Source organism: Motacilla alba, chromosome Z, assembly GCF_015832195.1.
Source record: "Motacilla alba alba isolate MOTALB_02 chromosome Z, Motacilla_alba_V1.0_pri, whole genome shotgun sequence".
NCBI classification, from domain to species: domain Eukaryota; kingdom Metazoa; phylum Chordata; class Aves; order Passeriformes; family Motacillidae; genus Motacilla; species Motacilla alba.
Genome location: NC_052046.1, coordinates 73,832,450 through 73,849,346, shown reverse-complemented (window position 1 = coordinate 73,849,346; position 16,897 = coordinate 73,832,450). Strand labels below are relative to the sequence as shown.

Sequence of the window (16,897 nt, the reverse complement as noted above, 5' to 3'; positions counted from 1 at the left end):
TCCTTTGGAGAGTTTTAATTTGCCTCTGAAAACATATTTCACTCGAAGCCTAGGAAAGAGAAGTATTGGGGGGAAAAAAGCTTTTCTTAAATGTGGAATCTGAGAACTTGCAAAAAGTCTATTGTTTCGGGAGATTCTGTGGTTTCTGAAAACACATTGGGGTTTAGATAACTGAATCACTGCAGAATAATGAAGCAGCAACCTTTGAGAGGCAGACTGGGGCAATGGACTCATTTTCAGCACAGCTGCCATGGCACAGCCCTTTGCAAGTAGGTGGGAGTGGGAAGCTGGACCCTCAGATCCACTGACCAGGTGGAATAACTCTGAAAGGATCTTTGATTTCGCTCAAACTGACCTTAGTGCTGCTGACATGAATTATTTCCTTTAGTTTTACGTAAAGTTTTTTTTCACAGACAGCAGCTCGGGAGGAAAAAAAAAGCACAGAAGAGACAAAGAAAAGGTGATTGTGAAGCCACAAAAGATAGCTGAAGAGAACCTATGCCAGACAAATTAGATTTTCCTTGAGAGACTGTGTTTCAGACCCACAATATTCTTTCAAGTGATGGGAAGAGCTTTTTTTCCACAGATGTTCAGTTTGATATTTGCACATTGACTGTAGCCATGGTCTAATTAATTTCAGATATTTGAAAACAATGGTTTCTCATAAAGAACCATTTAGGGCCAGTGTTTCACATTTAAAATGATAATCACTGTTGAGTCAGTAACATAAAACCTGTGCTTAAGAAGTGTGTAATGAAAATAGTATTTTTCTTCATCTCTGGACTACGATATAGCTGGGAGGATTATTTTTTTTTTCTCGAGTGATATTGCTTTAGGATGGAGACAAAGCCTAAACATTTTCCCTTTTGTTGGGTTTTCTCACACAAATCCGAACATCTGAAAACAATGATTTGTCATGGGAGACTTTGGCAGCCTGAGCAAAGGTTTACTGTTTCTACTTTGCCTAAAATATTTACAAAGAAAAGTATCTGACATTCGCAGTAAATCAGACAACATTTCAGGCCCCTGACATAACCCATGGAGGCAGTTTGCGTGGTCTCCGGGAGGAGGAAAGGAGATCCCCTTTCTGGACAGTTTTTTGGTTCAGTGCAGAGAGCTTGGCTCCCAGGGAAGGTGGGGAGGGTTAAATAAAATGAGATGAAAACACCGAGGGGCTGCTGCGGTCTGTTTTTCCAGCTTGATCCGCTCTTCACTTTCCCCAGTCATCCCGAAAAGCCCCGAGGGTCTCCGGTGTAACACACCCTCCTTCCTCCGGGGTTTTCTCTCCCTGGCGGGCTGGGGATGCCCAGGAGGAGTTCCTCATCCCTCCCTTCCCATCCCCACAGGAGCCCTGCGACCACCTCCGCCCGTGCCTTTGTCTGGCCAGCCCCAAAGCTTCCCCCGTGCCCAGAAGCCTTCATCCCACCGCGGGAAGGGCAGGGGGGAGCGCGGAGGCCCCCGCCCGCCTCCCTCTCCCTGTGGCCCCGCCGCCGGGAGGGTGAGGAAGGGGAGGCTCCGCTCCTCCAGCCCCGGGGCCCCGAGGCTCCGCGGGGGCTGCGGGAGCTCCGCGCCGGGCGGAGAGGAGGAAGAGGAGGAGGAGGAGGAGGAGCAGGAGCAGGAGGAAGGCGGGGAGGGGGCTGGGTAGGACGGGGAAGAGGGTGGGTTTTTCATCCTCCGCTTTCTTCCCAGCTCCGAGACTGAGCGGCTTTAGCCGGCCGGTTCCCATCAGAGCTCCGGCAGCCGGGGGGTGGGAAGGGAAAGGGGAGGGGGGAAAGGGTCTTTTCTCTTTAAAGAAATAATCTATTTTCTTTCCCATGGTGAAAGAGAAAAAAAGAGGTGCTGCTGAGCGAGCCGACCCGAGGCTGGTTAGCCCCGGGCTATTACTACTGGTTGCTTCTTGCTGGTGCTTGTAGGGCAGAGAGCTGCGCTACCCCCCGGCCCTACTCCCTGTTCAGAATTCTGGTCAGACTCAGGATGTCCCCATCCCCTGGAGGGGTGGCCAGTGCTTCAGCTGGACACCAGCACAGCACAGTGGGAGCAGAAACCTGCAGCTTCCCCTCGTGGAGCTGTGCTGCTGCAGCCACAGCTGCGAGAGGATGCTCCACACCAGAGTAGGGGCAGCAGAGTCACCCTCTTCTCTTCCCACCCTTTGCCCAGAGCAGTTGTTCAGTCTCCAGTGGACAAGGGTCACGGGGTGATGAAGAAGCAAGCTCAGGGCTGCAGAAGTGGCTGCTGCTCTGCTAAATGTCACCTCTCCTGCCTGAAGCCAAGGCAGGGAGCAGAGTAGGAACAGGTGAAGCTGGGGCCACTGAAGGCTACAGGGGCAGCTTGACTGCGGTGCCTGGTCATTTAGAAGTTCCTTGTTTGTCCTAGAGGATGGTCTGGACAAAGGGAGATACCCAGTGCCATGGGAGATGTCCTGCTCTCCTTTCCAGAGGCTGGGCCGGCAGCAGGATGGTCTCCCACCTCTTCACCTGGAAAAAGGAATGGGCCAGAGAGATTCCTGCCTTACACATATGTCTTCAGAGGGTTTGTCTGCAGCCTGGGAAGGCTGAGACTGTGTGGGGAGAGGGAACAGTGCCCTCACCGTGTGTCTCACCCAACCCCCTTACGTCTGGGGGGGCAGAAGAGGCTTGTTTGAACCAGAGTGGGAGAGATTCAACGTCAGTGTCCTCCTTTCATCACAACACTGTGCAGAGGAAGTGTGCACTGCCTCAGCAGTGACACTGGCGAGGCAGGCAAGGCTACCAAAAACAGGAACTGCAAAGCCTCTGTGTGAACTTGCATCAAACACCCCCAAAAAACGTGCCCACAACTGTTTATGGTGCCTGCTTGAAAACAGAGTGTTGTCAGCTCTTCTGACGCACGATTTCAAGGATTCAGAAAGTTTCAAGGACTGAGAAACCTCGTCCCAGCAGAGGCGGTGGGGCAGGTCCGATGTGTTTAGGTGCGGCGGTGCCCAGGAGGCATGTGCGCCACGCAGGGGCTAAACCAGGCACGAGGAACTGGGGGGACTGGTGCTGCTGGGAGGTGGCAGTGATGGCAGAGAAGCCTCTCTTCAACATCCCAACTAAGCAATTGTGTATTTACTCCGTGTAAGGAGGGAAAACAAACAAGCCCTGCAAGCTGAGATAAGGTTTTCAGCCAGCGCTCCAGCTCACCCAGGCCACAGCTCACACAAAGCTGATCTGGCTTAAGCCTCCAGGTCTCCATTTCTCCCTGCTTGGCTGTCATCTCTTCCACCTCCCGCCCCTCCAACTTGGCACCAGTTCTGTCTTTGGAAACAAGGGCTTTGGGCTTGTCTGAAATCCTCTGTCAGTGTAACTCTGGGGACACAGCAGCTGGAACTGTAACAGCGAGAGGAGCTGAGGGAAAACTTCTGCCTCTTCCTAGTGTTCGTACCTGGGGCTGCCAAAAACGTGCCCAGAGCAGTGCAATCAGACACACCTATTTCTCCAGGCTTTTCTTTTCTGGCTCCAGCTTTACACCTTCCTGGAGGAGGGGGACTTCTGGCATCTCCTTCTCTGAGAGGGAGCACGCCAGAGGAGCTGCTCTTGCCAGCATTTTGTGCTTGGTGAGGGTGCCTTAAATGTCTCCCTCATTCTGAGGTAGGTATTTTGGGATGGGGGCTGCCTGGAGAGCACACCCTTTATTAACTGGTGAACATCCCTTGTAAAAGGGTGGTTTAGAGTTGCACTTATGACTTCATCTCTGAGAGGTTTGGACAGCAAATGCAGAGTCTAATCTTAAAAAAAAAAAAAAAAAGAAAAAAAAAAGAAAAAGAAAGTGGCTGGAGATGCATGGGTGGAGAAGCTTGGCTCGGGCGGCTGCCGATGTGAGGCTGCCTGTGAATTGGCATCGGCAGGGGAAGTTTGGAACCAGCACCAATTTATTCTTTCATTGCAACCTCCGCTGAGACTGGGGAGGCAAAGGGGAAAAAGGCATTTCGGTCCCAGTCACTTTCCCCATTTCAACCGGCTTCGGGAGCCAGGGTAGAGGAGGTCTCTCCATTCTCTTCCCGGTTAATTGTCTAATTGGGGAACAATGCGCTTCTCGCACCCGCCTGCCCCTCTCCGGAGAGCTCCGGGCGAGCTCGGAGGGACCCGTCCCGCCGCACCGGGCTGCGGGTCCCCGCTCCGGGTCTGGGGGCCGGAGGGAGCCCCGAGGGGGCGGCCGGGCCGGGGGCGGGGGGGCCCCGCTCGGCGGAGGCAGGCGCTGGGGGCTCTCCTGCGCCCAGCAGCTGCGGGAGCTTTGGAAATTGCAAGGAGGCTCTCGCAGAGCTTGTGAACCCTCCTCTCCCCGAGCCAGCGCCCCTCCTCTGCAGCGCTGACGGTACAACGATATAATAATGATGGGTGGCTGAGGCTCGCATTTGAACTTGCAGGCTCGCTCCCGTTGCCCACAGCTCGGTCCCGGCTCCGCCGCTCGGAGTCAGGTGCTCGCCGGCGGGAAGCGAGCGAAGGAGGGGAGAGCGAGCTCCGGCACAAGGGGAGAGCCCGGAACCACCAGCTCCTTGCAGCACTAACGAGGGGATTTACTCTTTCATGCGGCCACTGGGATCTCTGGACTAGCCCAGCCACCACGTTGTGATTTTTTGCTATCTCTGCAATACGCTACCTTTTAAGGTAACTATAACTCTTTATTGCGGGTTGGTTTTTAGTGGTTTTTTTTTTCCTTCCCCCTCTTTTTTCTATAATATGACTGCCACCAAACACCTAGTGTAAGATTTAAAACAATTGTTTTAACTGCTTGCACCAACAAAGAGTTTGAGCTGCAAATCTTAAGCGGGAGGGAATAGCGATGATTGGTGAATTTAAACAACCTGGGGTAAGTTCAACGACACGCGGGTGAAGAGGAGAAGGAGGGATGCTCGGGAGCCCACCAAAAAAAAAAAAAAAAAAAAAGAAAAAAAAAGAAAAAACCGGTGCAAAGAGGAGAACAAAGAAAACTAGGGAATAGGAGACTTTGGGGTGGGAGCCCTGACAAGAGTGTTCGGTGCTGGTGGCTTGGATGGCTGGGAAGGTTGAGCCGCACCTTGGAGTGCGACGGGGCTCCGGAGGGAGACGGGAGGAAGCTGTTCCTTACGGGTGTTAAGTACACAAAGCGCCCGTGTGGCAGGAGCGACGAGAACGGACCTTTCCCCCCGGCCACCAGTTTTGTGGTGCTGGGAAAAGCGTGCGCTCTGTGTCCTCCACTCCTGTGTGCTCCCCACATCCTTTTTTTTTTTTTTTTTCCCCCCTCCAATCCCTTCCCCTGATGTTCCTGGAAAGCTCCTCGCAGGGCAGAGCGACTCAGAGGTGCTCAGCATCTCTCCAGAGGAGCCGGGGAGAGTAGCGTGCCCCGAACCACATTTTTCTCGGCGGAAAGGGGGGCAGTGGGTGAGGAGGAGGAGGAGGATCGCAAGGTCAGTGGAGCAAAACGCCCCCTCTTACACCCACGGCCACTTTCTGGGACACGGGCTTTGCCTTCCCCCTCCGCTGCCAGGGATTTCGCCTTTGTGTTACAAAGGAAAAGTGAGAGCACGGCGGAGGGCAAGGAGGGAGTTCCGACGGCGGGAAGGAGCGGGTGTGTGCGTGTGGGTGTGTGAGGGGACGGCAGCGGGACCGCGGGCAGCCTCGGCCGGCCCCGGCCCCGTCCCCACACAAAGGGGCGGCGGGCAGCGGGCGGGGGCCGGCCCTCATTGTCCCCCTGGTCACGTCCTCCCGGCCACCCCCTCTTCCTCCCTCCCTGCACCGGCTCTCGGGATTAAGCCCCCATGGTTTTTCTTTTTTCTATCTCTCTCTCTCTCTCTCTCTCTTTTTTTTTTTTTTTTCTTTTTCTTTTTCTCTTTTCCCTTCTTATCACCCGCTTCCCTCGGGGTTTTTCTCCCTTTCTCCCATTCTCTTCCTTCCTCCTTTTTCTTCCTCCTTTTCTCCTTCTTTCCCTTCCTCCCCTTTTCCCCCTCCTTCCTTTCCTTTCCCTCCTTTTCTTCTTTCTTTACCCCCACTTCCTCTTTTCTCTTCTTTTTATTTCCTCCCCTCTCCTCTTCCTTTTCCCTACCCGTTTTTGCCTCCCTATCCCCCTTCTTGCCCCGTCTCTCCCCTTTTCCTCCCTTCCCCTTTTTTCCCTTTCCCTCCCTTTCCTTCCCCTTTCCCTTCTTTTTCTCCTCCTCCCTTCACCTTCCCCTCCCCTTTTCTTTCCTTTTTTTTTGTTAATTGAGGCGTGAGCGTCGAAAAGCGCTGCAAAAAAAAAAAAAAAACCCAAAAAAAAAAAAAAAAACAAAACAAAAAAAAACAACCCAAAACCCCACAAAAAAACCAAAAAATAGAAACCAAACCAAAAACCCATCCCGGGATGGGAGAGCGTAAACGTTGGGTGGGTTCAGGGATTGCCTTTATTTCCGTGCCTTTTTTATATAATCCTTTTCTCCCTTTTTTTGGCCTTTCGGTCTGAGGGAAAGGGGAAGTTTCCTCCCCCACAAGCAGCGAGCGAGGCCCGGCGGGGCGAGCCCGGGACGGGGCGGGCGCGGTCCCGCGCTGCCGGGGACGGGGGAGGCTATGGCAGGGCTGGGCTTTCGGGGGGCTCTCCGTGTCCCGTGTCCGCCGGGGGTCACGGGTTGAGTGCCGGTTTTGGGGTTACGGGCTCGGTACCGTGTTGGGCCCGCGGGTTCGGTCCCGGTTTGGGGTCGTGGGCCCGGAGCCGGCCCGGGGGCGCGGCCGCTGTCGAGGAACGGGGCGGGCGCGGCGGCCCCGCGGCGCCCCCGGGCGGCGAGCCGGGGCATGGCAGCTCCCGCGGCCGCCAGTTTCCCGCCAGAGGGCTCCGGGCCCGTCACCGTGAGGGGAAAAAAAAGGCCAAACCCCCACAAATCACCGCCGTGAGAAAATAATTTAAAATACACAACGCCCCCTCGATAAAAGCCGCTGTCTCCGCGGTTCCTCGTCCTTCCCATCAACCCTGGGAGGTTTATGCACAAGATGTGGGTACAGAGGAGGCTCCGGGATGGGCGCAGGGATGGAGCAGCTCTGCTGGCAGCAAAGGCTGGCACAGCTGGCATTGCTCACCTGGGCAGCAGAAGCTTTGGGCTGAGCTCAGCGTGGCCTTGCGGGGCCTGGAGGGGCTGCGGGAAAGATGGACGCAGACAATTGCCAAGGGCTGCAGGGACAGCAGCCAGGGGATGGCTGCCAGTGCCAGAGGGCAGGGCTGGATGGCATCTTGGCAATGGGGAATTGTTCCCTGGCAGGGTGGGCAGGCCCTGGCACAGGGTGCCCAGAGCAGCTGGGGCTGCCCCTGGATCCCGGGCAGTGCCCAAGGCCAGGCTGGACACTGGGGCAGTGGAAGGTGTCCCTGCCATGGCAGGGGTGGCACTGGGTGGGATTCAAGGCCCCTTCCAGCCCAAACCATTCTGCGAGTCTGTGATTCTGTGGCACAGGAGCAGGCAGTGCCCGAAGGGCAGTGCTGGACAGCGGGGTGGGACTGGCACGTTTCCAACTCTGGGCAGCCTCTCAGTGCCTGGGCTCGAGGTGAGAGGTGGCACCGGGGCTGTGGGGATGGCAGAGCGAGCTGAGGGCACCCACAGCCACCCTTGTGCCTAGGAGCAGCACTGGATGAGTCCCAAGAGGGCTGCGGAATCCCTGCTGGAGCCCACACAGGATATCCTGGATATCCACCCAGGATAGCCTGGTGCCTAACCTCACAATGGCAGTGCAGGGTGCCATGAGTGATGCCTTCACATTGTTTCCACCTCTCGCTCCCTTCAGCAGTGTGGGTGCTGGAGAGGGGTGGCCCTCAGCGATCCTGGAACCAAGCCTGACAGAGGTCAGTGTGTCTGGGTGATGCTCTCAGGCATGGGGTAGGATTGTCAGAGTGTCCTGTGCAAGGCTAGGAGCTGGACTTGCTGATGCCTGTGTGTCCAGCTTGGGATATTGAATGTTTCTGGAAGGCAGGAGCGACAAGGTGGAGCTGGGGTGATGCAGAAGGAGCAGGGTGTGTTCATTGCTCCTCCACGCGCTGCCTCTGGCAGTTTTCCACTGTGTCTCTGCGTGGCTGTCCCAGAGCCTGGAGCTGCTCCTGGCATACAAGCACGGGGCTGTGAGGGATGTCCCGAGGCAGCAGCTGCTGCAGCCAGAACATGCTGTGCTCTGGTCACTGCTCCTGTCTGTGCTCCAGCCTGCAGGCAGCACCACAAGGACTCAGCCTGGAGGAGTTTCCCCCCACAGCTGCTGGAGGTGATGACGAAGAGGTGATGCAGACAGCCCAAAGACATTCTCCAAGGCCTTGGGAGGGCATTTCCAGGGGATAAAGGGACAAGCAAGGTCTTGGTAAAGTGGATGCGGGCTGATGTGCCATGTGTTGGCAGCACAGTGGGCTAATTAATCACGTGGCAGAGAGGTGGTGGGGCTGGCAAAGTTAATTAGGCAGCGCTGATGGTGAGGTGGATACGTGGCAGCAATTAACAGTACCAGGATCAAAGGACTGCAGAAGTAAAGGAAAGTGCAGAATGTGTGCCTTTGAGGAAGGATGGTACCTGCGAAGCTTTCAGAGCTTGGAAGGTAGCAGGGGATGTGCAATGACTGGGATTGGTCATTTCTACCTTTTTGGGGTTCCACTGGAAACTGTAATTTCCTGTTTCACGCATTAGAATGAGCAGCCTTCCTTCTCCAGTGCTGGGTTCCCTTGGGTCCCACCCGCTTTTTATTTTTTTTTTATTTAATCTTTTTATGTCATTCTGACTTTCACTATGAAGGTCAGATGGGCAGAGGCTGCTTTTTTACGTGTTTGAGGAACTTATCCAGATTTCACAATGCAGCTGTAGAGCATGTGCAGAACCAATCTCAGTGCGACCTGAGAAGTTGCAAGTTTCAGAGACATTGTTACCTCTATGAAAATGACTAATACGGCAAATTCCTCATTGTCTCGGCTTCAGAGAAACCAGGAGTACTTTTGGATTGTAAGCTTTAGTCTCTTCCACACCCGGACAATATGCTTTCTGAACCTGAAGTTTTAAACAGAAAGGGAGACATGGTGTTCTCTCATCTGGTTAAATTAAAATAGCATTGGTGTGAGATCAAGCTTACACTGCAAACTAAACACAAGCTGGAATTTGGTCAGAACTTACTGCTCCTATGAGTTTTTTGCTGTAGTAAGGGAAGGTAGCAGCGCCTGCAAAAATAGGAGATTTCTCTCTTTCCCCACAGAGAGAACCCCTACTGCAAATTTTCAAAGATGTGAGGTTTGTCTAGGAGTTTTGCATCTATTGGTTTAAAGATGCTGCACTTAGGGCTGCGTCCCATTTAGAAGTGTAACACAATTCCTACTGTAGATCCATCTGCCTGTAGTAGGTCCTAATAAAGTGGATCAGCCCTGAAGCTGGAAACCAGCCAGCAGGCAACCCAAGTTTGGTCACGTCAAGTGAGGTGCTTTTTTAGCAGAAGGTGGAAATTAAACACTTACTCAAGTCTTGCAGCTTGAGTTGGCAAGATTTGCTCACTGTGTTATGGATTTCTTTTACTATGGGTGTAGTGACACCAAGGGGGGGGAGGGAAAGAAAATCTTGTGGAAAAAGGTATAGTTAGATGGATTTTGGCTAATTGCAGTGGACTTAGGGGCAGTACAGCAGCCAGACAGCAGACTTGTGTGAGCTGTAGGGTGCCGGAATGGGAAACACAAACCTGTCTTAGAACAAGGATTTAGCTCTGGGGACTACAAGAGAGCACAGTCCTCTGCAGCCTCTGCCAGCAGAAGGGCAGGAGGCTGGAGCAATCACATCCAAAAGCCTGGAAATGTAGGTGGGAATTGGGGTGAGGTGTAAGCAGCAACCTCTGCCTCACCTGTGGGTCCTGAGGAGGATTTTTGGCACCAGGTCTGCAGAGCTCTGTCTCCTCCTGAGCCAGGCTGCCCTGTGGGGCTGAGCAAGGTGCTGAGCAAGGTGCTGCTGTTGTTTGGAGAGGGTGGCAGGGGTAATTGCATGTTTAGTTTTGGCAGCTGGAGTGGAGCAGCACTGGGCAAACCAGGAGTGTTTATGTGAACCCACCAAGGCCTGAGGCATGAAAACAAACCCTCAGGTGCGGAGGGATGTGTGGGAGTGACACTCCTGACCCTTAGGGCTGAAAATCAGACCATTCTCCCAGGGTTTTCATTGCTTGAGTGAGCTTTTCAGGATAAAGAAGATTTGTAAAAAGTCAGGAGGTGGTTTTCCAAGAGTCAGGTAGGGATTTTTGGCAAGAGTCTCGTATTAAGCTTTGTGCTCAAACAATGTAATTTTTTTGAGCTATCCAAGCCCTTGGTGCAGCAGGTGTAATTCCTGCCCTACTCAGTAAAAGGCTAGGAGACATCACATCCAGGAATGTCCTCTTCTGTTCCCATGGATACCTTGAAAATTGCCCTTCCACAGTTGCCTTTCTGTTTTCATCTGTCCCTTTGTGTGTGTGTGTGTGTGTTGTGTTTGGTGACTGGAAGCGTAGCAGCGGGGTTTGTGTTCTTACCAAACATGGAAGCCGTTGTGTTATGACAGCAATTGCAAAGAACTTCCAAGGGCAACAGGCTTCCACTGACACGTGCCAGGCACCCAGGTACGCCAAGTCAGAGCCAGGGAAGTGGGCCAGGTGCAAAATGCAACCAGCTCTGTTTAGGTGCAACACTCCCATTGTTGGGGAAAAGAAAAGACTTTGTTCTTTTTCTTGTCAGGTTTCTTTGATTCCCTTGGTTCTGGTCCCAAAAGGCAAAATTGCCTTCAGGGGAAGGAGGGAGATGAAACTTATGGGTAAACATGGAGAGCTGAACTTGTAAACATTCTGTTCTGGACATTGGCTTCGCTGTGGATGCAGCCAGTGTGTGACGCATGGGAGCACATGTGGGCAGAACATCTCAGAAGGTCTGGAGCCACTCCGCTCTCACAGGGGCCAGAACTTTGTCTGGCAGGCAGGTCCTTCACTCAGCACCTTGGAAGGTGGGGAATTCTTCCAGTCAGTTTTCTTTTCTTGCTCTCATCAGAGCTCTTGTGTTACCAAAGGAACTTCACTGCAATGGTTTTGGTGCTTGAGGCTTCCAGCAACCTTGGAATACAAGGATTGCTTGAAGGTCCTTCTGCACATCTGTAGGCTCAAACTGACATCGCTTTTTCTTTTAATTGTTGTGTAATAATGAGGATCATTTAAGTGTTTGTCTAAGCAAGCATGTGACTCTATTTCAGAGCTAATCCACTGCATTCAGAAGACTTGGATGTCTGCAGTTCTGATCTTGTGCAACCTCCTCCCTCATAGCAGCCTTCTGCAGGGAGTTTGCACCAGGGCACAGTATAGAATTTTAAAGTTAGCTAATAAATGGTCACTTTTGTTTTCTTCACACGCAGCTTGGCTTGTGTAAATGTAGGAAGAGATAAAAGCCTGGCTGAGTGGTTTTGGGGGTAGGTGTTAGGGTCTTCATAAGAACTTTTATGGCATGTAGGGCTTAAACTGAATAAAGTCCCGGTTCTAGTTTGGGACTCAGTTGTGGAAAGTGCAAATTCCATGAAGTTCACGTTGCAAAATAAGTGATATCACACTCTACACTCAGCTGTCCTGAATGGTTGCAGCAGAGATGGGGCGTCCTTGGCAGTGCGCAGCCCGCTCTGTGGAAAGCAGCTGCATTTCTCCCTCCACGCCCAGGGAATAGGTTGTAGCACATGTTTCCCTGTGCAACCAGCTGGCTCTGACCATCCTTGCGCACAGAATGAAAGGCTCTGGGGTTTTCAGCCCTGTTGGGTGGGAATTTTTAACTTGCCTCGCTGGAAAGGCTTGGTTGGAGATGTTTTGCGTCTTTCCCGTGCTGCTCAGACGTTACAGGATGCGTGCCAGTTCACACAGACTCCTGTGGAGTTTGGGCTGCAGCTGTGCGCTTTGGAGAGAGCTGTCCTGAGGTTGAACACGTCACCAGGAGTTTTCTGAAGCTGCCTCCCCGCGTGTCTTTGCTGTCGTGTTCAGTGCAGCCTGTGGAGTTTTTAAAAGTGGAAGTTTCAAAGTGTTCGTGTGTGCACGTTCCATGGTTATAACACAGACAGGTACATATCTATTAAATCCCTCCCTCACTGGTCCTTCAGGCAGTTCAACTGCAAGCTCTCTTGAACAGGAAAAAACTGTCAGCTTGGTTACTCGTCCTAGTGAAGAGCTCAGGTGGCAGATTTTACAGCAATATCAGGAAAATCAAGGTCGTGATAAAAATTTGTCAGTGTATTGACAGACTGCTGCTGAAAGTAATTTATTATGTTGGGATGTTCATAGCACATCCATGTAACTGTATGGATGAGGGACTATTTACAAACCCTCTGTAGTCATTGGTGTTTGTGTGTCTTGCAATGCTTTTGTAGCTTTGGGGATATTTACAGGTTCAACATGTGTAACTGTGAACGGAAATGAAAACTGAGAAATAATGCTGTGAACATGCAATTTATTATTGTGTTCATATGATACATGTGAAGAGCTTTCCAGCTGTTGGAAGGTGGAGCCTATAAAGGAAAGTGAGAGGCAAGCCCAAAGGGAACTGACACGTCCGAGCATCACTCAGGACTCAACAACCTGAACACCCATTATAAATCTGTGTTCCGTGGAGACACGGGGTCATTGTAACAAATCTCCACCATAAATTGCTAAGTGAAGATGCCCTGAAAGTGGGAAGGACTGCTTCTGATAACAGAGACAAATACTGATGTGCTGAGGTAGAACATTTGCTGAGGACACAGTGCAATACTAACCCTTACTCCTTTGTTCTTCATTTCTAGGTCAAGATGTTGTTAAGTATAAAAAGTATCTTATGGATGTACTCTACGTTAGTTATAACATATACACTACCTAAAGGTAAGTCTTCTGTACACAGAACATTCCATTAAAGTTAATTTAGTTGCCTAATTGGTAGGGCATTTCACAGGACTGAGGAAACAGCCCAAACTCAGGAAATTGTCTTTCTTTGCCCCTGCCATGCTGCACCATGTCACTAATTTTGTTTCTGTGTCCTCCTCAAGGCGTTAATGAATTATTTCTGTTGTGCTTGGGCTGCCATGAGCTAAGCTGGGGCAGGTCCCTTGGCTGCTGGGTCTTTAGCAAGGAGGTGTTAGAGCAGCTGCAGGTTTGGGTGGAAAGGAAGTAGCCCTTACTGCCTCTCTTGGTGATTACATGCCAAGACTGAAGTATGTATCCATGTGTGGTTGCCCTGGTTATTTGAAAGTTTAGGTCAGGCCTTCAGTATGGAAAATATCTCAACAGCTGCTAAAGACTCACAAAACTGGGAAAGCAGCTTTCCCAAGTCTCAAAGCAAGATTTTTCTTTATTTTCTTTCCCCTTTCTTTCCAGGTACTCTTCAAACTGATTTTAACCTATGTGAAAATCAAATTTACTACTTTTTTTTTCCAGCTAGCTGGAACACTGTTGCCAGTAACACATTTAGGTAGTGCTGAATGATAAAAAAAAGGACTGGTTCATTAGTGGAACCAATTAAAAAAAAGGATAATAGATTTAGATTGGCTATAAGGAGGAAAGGTCAGGATCAGATCACAGATCTAACTCGCTGCTTTGCACAAATTCAGGGATACAGGGATTGAAAGGGCAGCACTCCAAAGTGGGGAGGAGTGCATGGATCCTTGGAGTTGAAGAATGTGGGATGGCATCTTTACATGTCCTCTTACTTACTCCAGCTTCTATTACACCATAAATGTAATTTATCTCCAGACTGGAATTTTTGGTACTGAGGGGTTTTTTATGAACGCCCCATTTTTGGAATGTAGATCAGGTTGTGACCCATCCTTATTTGTCCAAATTTTTTCAAAGACATTCAGAAGGACCCTGATGTCCCTAGAACACCCTGTGAACTTTGTGAGGTTTACTTTTTAAGTCAGGGGCCATTCTTTTGGCCTACAGAGTCTTAACCATTTTCAAACTATGGCCATGGTGAGGAGGACAAGGATGAAAAAATTTTCCTTTTTCATGAATTGATCTAATTGATGATCCCAAAGACTCTGTGGGATCAACTCATATCCTGATCTTTTGTAGAAAAGCCAGTTGGTGCACTAATATTTTTGAGAATGAATGTTAGAAGATTGCACACAATCTTTATGAGTACAGCTTTTGTTTTAAAATACTCTAAAAATAAAATGTATCTCAGGATTCTGAAAGACAGACACCCTACATTTCAATCTTTTATTTTTGGGTCCTTAGTTTGGATTTAAAATTGAAGCCTTTAAATCTTTCGTGAAACACCAATTCCCAGCTTATCACGATTGTGGTTTACAAGCTGGACTTTGTGGTTGTAATCAACACTGGAGTTTTTCCTACCTGTTTTGGGTGTTGAGTTCTGCAGCTGAGATTTACATTTGCCTGGCTCCTTGTGAGTGTCTTTTAGACTATGAAATTAATTCTTCATCACTCTGTATGTCCTTCTCTTATTCTGCTGCTCAGACCACAAACCGCCTAGTAAAGGACTCAGGGTATTGTTGGGTCTCGGTCCGTTACCTTTCAGTGTTTTCTACAAGTTTCACTCATTTTAATTCATTATTATCTTCACTAAAAGACTGGTGGTTAATGAAAAATCTTCTCTTAGCCTCAGTGCTAGTAGCTGGATTGACAAAACACACAATTTTAGTGATCCTTTCCATTTTTGCTGCTAGACAGGGCAACATACCATATGTTCCAGCAGGTTGTTGATGAACTGAAAAATGAGATGCAACTTTTTTTTTTTTTTTCTCTCATGAATTCAGCTAAAAATAAGTAGAATATTTTATTCTTTAAGCATGTGGGATTTGTCTGCATAGTCAGTAGCAACATTCTGTTCAGCTAAACTCAATTATGTGGCAAATTCACTCCTCTAAGCAGTGTCACACCATGCAGGGCACTCTTTTCTTCAGAATTCTGTCCTTTTTAAAAATTATCTAGACTTCTGCTGTAAGAATTTTGTAACATTTACCGCAGAACAAGTGTACACATTTTGGAGAAAGAGACTTTGTTCTCAAGCAAGAATTCCTTTCTTCCCACCTCAATAGGAGGACATCCAGCTATGTGTCATTGGTCTATCACACCCCATTGATAGAGGCTGACATGGAATATAAGCTTAGCAAAAATGCTAAAGGGGGTGAAAGAAAGGGTTATATGGATTAATATGAGGTACTGATGGCCTCTGCATTGGTCAATAAATTCTGCTTGACTAATTTGGAGTGCTGCAAGAAATCAAGCTTTTTGGAACTGTGCAGGAACATAATTTAATCTTTTATTTGAGATATTATGTCAGCCAAATATTTTCTTATTCTGTAGGGAAAAACTTCCTCCTCTTACTTCTTTCTCCTTCTCCTCTTCCTCTTTTTCCTCTTCCTCCTTCTCCTCCTTCTTCTTGTCTTCTCCTCCTTCTTCCCTCTCCTCGCCACAACAAATAGTTTTGTATAAAGTGTTGTATAAAGCTTTCTAAAGTTGGGTGGAACTGCAGCTCCACAGAATCTTCTGCTCTGGGAAGTGGCACAGTTTAGGCTGGATATAGTTTTCATATCAGGATGATGTGTGTTGTTTGCCAGGTCTTCCAGCTGGCTGATGTGAAGACACCAATTTTAAAGGGAGGAAATTTCCTCAGGGTTCAGAGCTGATATTCCAGATCACTCTTAATCGTAAACAGTGTTCTTACAAAGTTTATTAAAGTTCTGTCAGTCAGCATAATTATAATTTAGCCATTCTTCAATTAAGAAGAAAGTTCCTGTAAGGTGTATAGATGACAAGAGATCATAATAAATTCTAAATATTTTGAGACTGATTTTAATCTCCCACCTGTGCAATTTGGCAGTAATTCCATCACAACTGATTGAACTGAGAATTCATTCTATTTCTTTATCTCTTACCACTGTTGCTCTGTGAAGTTTCAACAAAATAAAGGTGATATAAAAGATCTCTGGTTTCATCAGGTTTGATACCATCATCTTGACTCTATCTGAATTGTGTGTCCAAGGAATTCTTGTTTGGTAGGCATGGATGAAAAGGACCCGAGAACTTAATTCAAGAATTCTGTGTCTTCCCTGTGAGCCCATTTTTCTCTTTTTATGGCTAATACTTTATTATTAAAATGCTTGGGCGCTAGGCTGATGACTCTTGTATTGAAACTGTTTAGATAATACCATTAAAATTTTGTCCTGTGGAAAATCATCTGTCTCTGTTAAGAACAACCAGGTTAATCAGCAACTTTTCTTTTTTCTTCCATTTTCCTTTTTTCTCCCGTTTCTTTTTTCTGTTTTTTTTTCTTCCTTTTTTTCTTTTTTTTTTTTTTCTTTTTCACCCTCTTCTTCTTTTTTCTCCTCCCTTTTTGCTCTTCTTCTTTAATTCTCTTCCTCTGCCCACCCTTCTATCCCACCCTCCAACCTTCTACTCTTTATGGAGAGATTATACTTTTTATCATAGATAAACAGATAATTTTCATGTGCTGGTGTCTCCTGTTTCATGTATCACTCTGTTGATGGCTATTATTAAATTATTATATTTCTAAACTTTATAAATCCCAGCTCCCTTCAAAACAATGATGACCATGTTATACCTTTCAAAAATGTGAGAGAGAAGGACTGTGAAAGAGGTAAAACAGCTACTGTTGAGCATCAGCTTTTAATCTTCATTAAGCCATTATGTGTGATGAAATAACAACGCATAAAAAAAGGCAAATCCATCAGAAACCCTCTCTTCAGTCACAGTGTGCAGCTTGGATGAACAGTAGTCAACTTCCCCCTCAGGATATTGTCAGATGGAAGCATTTCACTGTGAAATGTTTGCAGCTGGAGATGACATAAAAAATGATAAAAGTCTTGATCATGTCAAGTCTGAGCCAAGTAGGGACTTTCTGCGTGCTTTACTTCTTCCTTTGCTTTTACATCCTGAAATATTTCATTTCTGCACTGTGCTCAAGGCCCGGAGGCTACAAGGAAACAGCTTTG

At 48.8% G+C, this 16,897-nt stretch overlaps 1 protein-coding gene across 5 annotated transcripts in view; it reads left to right on the top strand.

The window, feature by feature from the left end:
- The first annotated feature begins 3,936 nt into the window (after window positions 1–3,936).
- VCAN (versican) overlaps window positions 3,937–16,897 on the top strand; it is a 99,067-nt gene continuing 86,106 nt past the window's right edge. For 3 of the 5 annotated variants that reach the window (XM_038124981.1, XM_038124980.1, XM_038124982.1), the window contains exons 1-2: window positions 4,323–4,625; window positions 12,731–12,806. In XM_038124981.1, coding sequence (XP_037980909.1) covers window positions 12,737–12,806 — 70 coding nt within the window. In that variant the 5' untranslated portion in view covers window positions 4,323–4,625; window positions 12,731–12,736. Of the gene's footprint in view, window positions 4,002–4,322; window positions 4,626–12,730; window positions 12,807–16,897 lie in introns of those variants that run through there. The other 2 variants (XM_038124979.1, XM_038124983.1) reach the window with 2 other exon arrangements.